Consider the following 9,222-nt stretch of genomic DNA (forward strand, 5'->3'; position numbering starts at 1 on the left):
CTTCTACATGGACGGGTTTAATCTTCTTTAGTGCTCCACACTAGGTTTGCTTCCTTGCTCCAATTGTATTTTGTGCTCACAGATTCTGACGGGAATCCCTCGGATGTCTGCTATTTTCCACCCAATGTCTTGTTGATGTTCCCTTAGGACATTCAATAAATGATCTACCTGCACATCATTCAACAAGGAAGAAACGATTGCCGGTAAAGTATCATTAGAGGCAAGAAATTTATACCTTAAGTGTGGTAGAAGTGGCTTGAGTTCAAGTTGTGGTGGCTCAATAATTGAAGGCTTTGCTGGGGGAGTGGCTCTATTCTCTAAGTCAAGAGAAAGCTTCTTTGGTGCGTAAGTATAAGACCCACGTCCTTCTAATGCATTCATCGATTCCATGTACCCCTCCATGTTTTCACCATCAAAATTTACCAATATCATCGCCAAAGCCTCACCTAGGCATTATTCTTCCATCTTCATTTCACTTGCGTCCTCTACCTCATCAACAACATCAATGACTGAGATGCCTTCATATGCATGTGGCAACTTCATACCCTTACTTGCTTGGAAGGTGACCTGTTCATCATTAACTCAGAACTTGATTTTATTTCCTTCCGAATCCATAAGTGCTCTTTCGGTAGCAAGGAATGGCCTCCCCAAGATGATAGGGATTTCCTTGTCAACGGCACAGTCAAGGATCACAAAATCGGCAGGAAGGAGGAACTTTCCCACTTTCACTAGGACATCATCAATAATTCTCACTGGTCTTTTGATTGAACGATCGGCCATTTGCAACCTCATGCTTGTAGGTCTCGGCATGCTTAACCCTGCTTGCTTGTAAATGGCAAGAGGCATAAAGTTAATGCCCCATTGTCAAAAAGAGCCCTTGCAAAATCTCGCAAGCCAATAGTGCATGGAATAGTGAATGCTCCCGGGTTTTCTTTCTTTTCAATGGTGGTTGTTGCAATAATGGAGCTAACCCCATGAGTCACATTCACCACTTCATTCTTGGTGGTTCTTTTCTTGTTTATCAAGTCCTTTAAGTATTTAGCAAAACCCGACATCTCTTGAAAGGCTTCCACAAATGGTATGTTCACCGACAATTGCTTGAGAATGTCATAAAATTTCTCGAATTTTCTATCTTCAACCCTCCTAGCAAGTCTTTGAGGGAACGGAGGGGAAGGTCTAGGAATTTGTGCTAGAGATTTTGGTGCCTCTTTCACCTTTTCCTTTACCTTTTCATGATTTTTTTCTTGGACTTTTACTCCTTTGGGAGCTTTTCAACTTCAATAACAATCGGCACTTCAACTTGTGCTTCAACCTCTTGCTCAAGATCATCTACTCCAACAATTTTTTCATTTTATCCTTGAATTATCTTCCCGCTTCGCGTGGTGATTGCCATGCAATGAGAAGTTGGACCACTCCCATTACCTTTAGGGTTTGCAATTGTGTCACTTGGGAGTGTGCCATGTTTTTCATTGTAGTGTTGCCTCTTTCTTGATTTTACAATATTCTTTTAAGCATGCTCTTCAACTTGAACTCACTTGAAGAACCTTCCTTATAATGCGAGGAGTTAGAGTATTGCCCCTTTGGTGGAGCATAGGGCTTTGAACTCCGGTTTGCATAGTTATTGTTGTTGTTGCTCCAATTACCTTGACTTGATCCACCTTGATCATTGCGCCGTTGTTGATGGCCTTGCCCTTGTGGGTTAGGCCTCTGTTGATTTTGTTGGCGATAACCACCTTGAGAATTATGGACATAGTTTACCTCCTCGCAATCTTCGTTTGACAAGGCTTGCACATCTTCCACAACATTTACCTTTTTAGTTTGGTTTTCAGTGAACATCTTGGTTAACACATTAATGTTTGTAGCAAGACCGGCAATTACTTGATCTCTCTCTTGGTTCTCCTTAATCATGTTGGTCAAAGAGGGAGTACCGTATGCAATTCTACCCGTGGTATCTTCCGAGTGCCAAGCTTGATTGTGTTCTGCCATCTTGTCGAGAATTTGTGTGATCCTTGTGAATGTTTTGTCCATAAAAGATCCATCCATCGCATTCTTTTCTATGGATTGGTTCAATGGATCCAAACACATGTAAAACTTTTCTAACAAGATTTTGTCCAGAAAATCATGATTAGGCGACATCACTAGGTATAGCTTGAACCGATCCCATGCCTCATGTAGGTGTTCTCCCGGTAGTTGCTTGAAGAAGAAAATTTTATCCCTGAGCTCGGATTTCTTGCTTTGTGGGAACCATTTGGCTAGGAAAGCACGAACTAGTTCAGGCCAAGAGTGATGGAGTGAGGTGGTAGATTTTGGATCCATTTCCTTACCTCTCCAACTAGTGAGTACTTGAATAACCTCAGTCTTAGGGCATCATCTGACACGTTGCTATGTTTGTGCATCGCACACACACCCAAGAAGTTTCTAAGATGTTGTGTTGGATCATCATCGGTAGAATTCCTATAAAACCCCTCTGCTTTAAGCATTAGGATCAAACCATGTTCCACCTTGAAGGTAGAAGCCTCAACTCGAGGAGGGACAATGGCATTTGTGTCCTCGATGTACTCATCTATATCCACAAAAGGATTCTCTTCTTCATCATACTCTACCATGTTTATCTAGCACACCAAGCAAAGCAATCAAACTGTGATGAAAATAAAACGTGAAGTAAAGCACACACTAAATAGTAATTTCAAACCGTATTCCCCGGCAACGGCGCCAAAATTTGATACGCTCAAATTATACCTTAATAAATAGTGTAAAGCGGTCGATGTCAAATATAATAACCCAACAAGGTTGGGGTCGAAGACCACAGGGAATAGGTGTGAAAAGGTTACTTGAGTAGTGTGAAACTTGACTTAATTTGTAACTTTATTCCGTTAGCTAAAAAGAATGTTGTAATTGAGTGAAATGAAGACAAGTATAATATTGTGAGGTTGTAATTAATCTGATTAAGAAAACCAAGGTTGTGTCCCCATTGATGGAATGTAATGCTATCGGTGCTAATATGATATATTTCTAATGGAAGGTCCTTTGATATGCAAATAGTTTCTAAGTGACTACCCAATATTCCCCAATAGTTGGGTAATATCTACTCTTTAAGAGTTTTCCAAATGTAAAAGAGTTGCAATTGAAAATGACCAATTTATGCCAAATAGAACCCACTTATTCCTAGGCGATTCCATTAAACAAGGCTTAAAGCCTTGAGTTTTTGGTATTCAATTCTACCAAACCCTAGCCCACTTTTCCAAGTGAAGATAGAGTGAAATGGAATTAGTTAATGTTTGCAACCACTAACATCACATGAAGCATAAGAACTGAATAAATATCAACCAACCATTATATATATATTCAATGGTAAACACCCATTAACATTACACCCATCTAGGGTCCACAACCTTAGTAATTAAAACTAGCTACTCATACTGAAATCTAAGAACAAAGCGATAAATAGAATATCCAAAGATACAAGATTCTTTCTTCAAAAGTATCCAAAGCAATGGTGCATTCAATGCTCTAAAAGTAGTCTCTTTTTCTGACTCAGCCCCACACAAAAACCCAAATAAATCTATTTATAGTGGGCTAAAAGTCAGAGCCAAAATTGGATAAAAATAACGCTACAGAGCAGTTATGCGACCGCATACTGGTCGCAGATCACGTATGCAGTCCGCATATTCTTCGAATTCATCGCATAATCTCATGTCTCCAAATCCAGCTCTTGACCGCATTTCAATTATGTGGTCCGCATAATCTTTATGTGATTGCATATTCCTCCGCAGAAGTGCTTCTCAGCTTTCTTGATTTCAGTTATGCGATCACTATGCGGTCCGCATAATGAATCACATTTTCTCCTCTTAAGTTAACCAAAAATATGCTTTAGTCTGCGATGGTTATGCGGTCCGCATATGCTTTATGTGACCGCATACTTGCATCATTTCTGCCCTTTTGTGGCTTTTTGACTTCTTTTCCATGTTTTTAGGTCCTGAAGCCTCATGCAATGCAAAACACCAAAACTTCATAAGAATTAACTAAAAATACATTGAAAGATGAGCTAAGGTCTATGTAATTGGTATCAAATGTGCCGAAATTCTACGGCACATCAACACCTCCAACTTAAACTCTTGCTTGTCCTCAAGCAACTAGAACAAAAATTATCCTAATCTAAACTTTTACCGACAATTCACGAACAGTAGTGTCCATAGATGGTATTTACTGTCAGTTAACAAGCATGTAACTTTATTTATTGATCCTTCATGGAAGACAAATATCACTTAACAATGCGACCAATCAACTTGTGAACTTTGAGCCTCAACCAAACTAACAAAATATTACTCATAGCTAAGTGCACTCGTATCCTACTTCAAGAACCTAACTTCTGTTAAATCTTGCAGTTCATGCACGTTCGCAACAAAAAAAATCCCCAACTTATACATATTTACAGGGGGTGCAATCAAACACTCTTTCACTCGGAACGAAAGCTACATGTTACAAGTATCAGTCCATATGCTTGCCCTTATTTTAACTTGTTGCTATCTCAGGAATGATTGGCTATAGATCACCTAGGACTTTTCACATTTTGTATTGTAGGTTTCGGGACGGGTTGGATGAATATCTGGGAACGTAGTGGCTATACCCACCTTGAACTCTACATATACTTTGCTTCTTTACTACATAACATTGATTTACCTCGAGTTACCGAAAACGAATCACCTCAAAGTGTTTCTTCAATTTCTACAAGACTCCACTTTTCCTTCACTTTTCTTTCTTTTTTTTTTTTGTATTTCCACCATTTTTTTTAAAGCATTTCGTTTCGGAGCTCGAGTTTCTTCATATATATACAATGTCAACCTTTCCAATCTCCACTTTGTACTGGCACCCCCAACTTAGGCTTTTAGCCTCATTCTTACTCGTCCAAGGAGGGTTAGGTTCAAAAGGTTAGCTAGCAGTCACAAAGATAGCCTAAGATCATCTCAGCACCCAACCATTAGCATGAGATTTTCACAAAGAAACCAATCGGGCAAGTTCTAGACATCACAAGTTAAGCATGCGTATTATTTACACAAATCCTCACTCACTCACGGTGCATGAACTGTTCGACTCAACATAGTTTCAGCCCTCAAGTGAATGCAAGGCAACTCACAACTTTTATCACATGATATGTAAGATTCTGAGTAAACATAAAATAAAAGAGCGAGCCTCAAGTTCACAAGAATGACTAACCATACAAAAAATTTATTAAAGAAGGAAGGGTACAATTTATTCATCAAAAATTTCCTTACATGCCTGAGACTGGACAATCGCACCAAACAAGTCAAAACTTTCCATGCTACTGCCATGGTTCTACTATTACACCCTTGGAAAAGAACCCGGCGTAGAAAAACCAAGGGGAATTCATTACTAGCTATATGCATAATTTTTCATACAACTATTTACACAAAATATCTACCCCCACCCCTAACTTCAAGAGCATGCATTGTCTTCAATGCACAAAAAGTGGAAAGTAAAGTTTAGAGGCTTCCTGGGGCGCACTAGGCGCTTGGAGGGTCAGGAGCATGCTGGGCAACTGTGGGATCAACTCCAGACTCTGTAGCACTAGCAAGCGCAACCTCAGAATGTGTGGTAGTGGCCTCTGAGGCTGGAGTATGAAGCTCCACCTGCTGTGTGGATGAAGCAAGAGTTTGGGAGATGCTGGACTCTCCTAGTGATGCCTGTGGGGTAGCTGGATGTACCCTGGCGACCATGTCAGCAAGTGAATGTGCAATTTCTTTCTACACGTCTACTTCCTCTGCAACTTGAGCCTTTGTAGAAGCACCCTCTGTAAAAGTAGCCACCTGCTTAACCTTATAGTTCCGTTGACCCTCAATTTTCTATGCCAATGCTTCCTCATCGGTTTTCTCATCTTCAGTCGCTCCATCATCAGGTTCTCCTTCCGACTCTCCGGAATCATTCTCTGAAGGAGTGTCAATGTGGACAATGGCAGCTGGAGTCTTTGAAGTCTCCGCACCCTGTGCCTCCGGGTCTGTCATTAGGTTGGAGAAGTCCAAATTTAGTCTCGGAATGGAGGTGCTTGTACCCTGCTCATCGCCCTCCGGAAGGAGAGAAGTCAAATCGAACTCTAAGTTCTACAGCTTATGCAGCTCTATTTTCAGCTTAGTAACACCTTTCCTAAGTTGTGGCATATCTGCCCTTTTGTGGATTTTTGACTTCTTTTACATGTTTTTAGGTCCTCAAGCCTCATGCACTGCAAAACATCAAAACTTCATAAGAATTAACTAAAAATACATTGAAAGATGAGCTAAGGTCTATGTAATTGGTATCAAATATGCTGAAATTCTACGGCACATCAATGATGTGACAACAAGTGATAACAAAGATTGAGATACAATATGGAAATGAGTGAATATGACTGAGTATGTGATTGCAATTTAAGCAAATAACTCAACAGCAGAAATGACATCAACGAGTCCCAAGAGAATAAGCATATAACCTAAACATGGTTTCTAACATGGATCATAACTCAATTACTCTAGCACGTAAAAATTTCATGGATACAAAAATATTAGGTAGCTATATAGTACCACAGAATCAACCGATTCACAATTCACATTGTGCACGCCCACACGCCCGTCACCTACCATGTGCATCACCTCAACACCAAACACACAACACGTATATTCAGGGGTTCATACCCTCATCATCAAGTTTAGAAGTGTTACTTACCTCGAACAAGTCGAATCCAATACCGAACAAGCCAAACGATACTCCAAAAATGCCATCCCGCGTGTACCGACCTCCGAACGGCTCGAAACTAGCCAAAATCAACTCAAGAACATCAAATAATGCCAATGGAAACAAACTCAATCGATAAAGGTGGAATCTTTATTTAAAAGCCTAAAGTCAACCTAAAAGTCAAACCCGGGCCCGCACCATGAAACCCAAAAAACTCAAAAAATCTGACAACCCATTCAATTACGAGTCCAACCATACTAATTTCACTCAAATCCGACTCCGAATTGATGTTCAAAACTCAAAAATTCACTTTATGAAATTTTAGACAAAAACTCCAAAATTTCACTTTGAAATCATCAATAAAATGCCAAAAACAAGTAGATAACACTTACCCCAAACCATGGGGTGAATATTGCCTCAAACATCGCCCAATCTGAGCTCCCCAACTCAAAATATGACCAAATGAACAAACCCTCGTTATTATATGTTTTTGCCCAGATGTTCTGCTTTGTTTTGCATTCCGAACAATCCCAAAACTCATTTCTGATGCCTCTAATAGATTCCTTGTGAAATTTCAATCAAGTTAGGCTTTTGAATCACTCCATTTGGCCTTGTAATGAAGGAGATATGTTGGCTTCAATATTTAGAAATAGTACAGATTATTAAATACGAATTCAGTAGCAATTTCGTAATTAATCTTGTAACGACCTAGTCGGTCTTTTTGAGAGTTATAGCTCCGATCCCCTATTTAGTGCTTTCCCCGTATCTGTTGTAGCTTATGTGACTTGCCGGTATCTGTTGCAGATAGTGGCTTCTCAGGCCCAGAGATCAAATGTTGCGCCTACTTCTTCCAGTAAGCCAGGGGAATCTACTAGTTCCAGGGTGAACAAGTTTCTTAAGTTAGATCCTCCAGTGTTCACGAGTACTAATCCCGAGGAGGACCCCAGGACTTCATTAATGAGATGCACAAGACTCTTTGAGTTATGCGTTCTACTGAAACAGAAGCAGTGGAGTTGGCTTCCTAGTGCCTGAAAGAGGTGGCATATTCTTGGTTTGAATTGTGGGAGGAGTCTCGTGAGTGGAATGAGTTCACCGATGCTTTCATTGATCATTTATTGCCTGCCGAGACTAAGGCAGCCCATGCCGCTGAGTTTGAGAGCTTAAGGCAAGGTAGCCTGAGTGTCTGGGAGTACCATATGAGATTCGCGCGCCTGTCCAAGTATGTTGTATACATGCTGCCCACTATGGAGGTGAGAGTGCGCCGGTTTGTGTAGGGCCTTAGCCCTTTGGTTAATAATGAGGCCGCTACAGCTGTCTTGAATTCTGATATTAACTATGGGAATATGGTGGCATTGCTCAAGCTACATAGAACCGTAAATTGAAGAATAGGATGGATCGAGAGAGTAGCAGCATGGCCCGGTCCCCGGGCAATCTTGGAGGTTCGTTGGGTAATGGTGATGGTATGTCGGCATTTAAGGGTGGGTCATCAGGTCCATCCCAGTCTTTTGCTCAGTCCTCAGTTAGTGCACCGCTGTCGGGGCCCAATCAGTAGCAGCGGAGTCGTTATAGGCCCGGTCAGGGCAACAAGGGATCCTACTAGCAGGGTCAGCCTGGTGGTAGATTCCAGTAACAGCAGAGACCCCAATACCCTAGGTGTGGAAAGATTCACTTGGGAATCTGCTACACGGACCTACCCATATGCTATGGGTGTGGATTGAGGGGTCACATTCAGAGGGATTGTCGTTCGTCCCACCAAGGTGCGGGCAGGGGTACGGCACGTCCAGCCAGTTCTACAGCTACTATATCTATAGCACCTCCTCCAGCTCGAGGCACTCCAACACCCGGAGGGCGTGGTGCGGCTAGGGGTGGTACATAGAGTTCGAGAGGACGCAGCCGTTTCTATGCTATGAAGGGTCGCCAGAGTTCAAAGGCTTCTCTAGATATTGTCGCATGTATATTGACTGTCCAATTTCATGATGTGTATGCTCTTATTGATATCGGTTCCACTTTGTCCTATGTCACTCCCTATGTTGCTATAGAATTTGGGGTTGAACCGGAACAACTTCATGACTCGTTCTCTGTATCTACTCCGGTTGGCGAGTCTATTATGGCCGCGTGATTTTGTAGAGATTGTGTTGGCATGGTGCGTGGTCGAGACACCATGGCCGATCTTATTGAATTGGGGATGGTTGATTTTGATGTAATAATGGGGATGGATTAGCTTTATTCATGTTTTCCAAACCTTACTGTCGAACCAGAACCGTTAGGTTTGAATTTCCAAATGAGTCAGTGATTGTATGGAAGGGGGATGATGTGGTGTCGAAGGGTAGGTTTATTTCTTACCTTAAGGCCACGAAGATGATTAATAAGGGGTACATTTACCATTTGGTCTGGGTTACGGACACCGATGTTGAGGCACCTACACTTGAGTCTGTGCCGGTTATGAGTGAATTTCCGGAGGTCTTTCCGGATGAGCTCCTTGGGATCCCACCAGATAGG

The 9,222-nt window shown here is 41.5% G+C and overlaps 1 protein-coding gene across 1 annotated transcript; it reads right to left on the minus strand.

Moving 5' to 3' along the window:
* Nucleotides 1-812: 812 nt before the first annotated feature.
* LOC104108540 (uncharacterized) lies at nt 813-2,136 on the minus strand. The gene is made up of 2 exons (XM_070178590.1): nt 1,644-2,136; nt 813-1,267 (listed from the first exon to the last, which is right to left on the minus strand). Exons 1-2 carry the CDS (start codon nt 2,134-2,136, stop codon nt 813-815), a joined length of 948 nt encoding a protein of 315 aa, XP_070034691.1.
* Nucleotides 2,137-9,222: the final 7,086 nt, after the last annotated feature.

The sequence above is a fragment of the Nicotiana tomentosiformis genome, chromosome 6, assembly GCF_000390325.3.
Source record: "Nicotiana tomentosiformis chromosome 6, ASM39032v3, whole genome shotgun sequence".
NCBI lineage: Eukaryota > Viridiplantae > Streptophyta > Magnoliopsida > Solanales > Solanaceae > Nicotiana > Nicotiana tomentosiformis.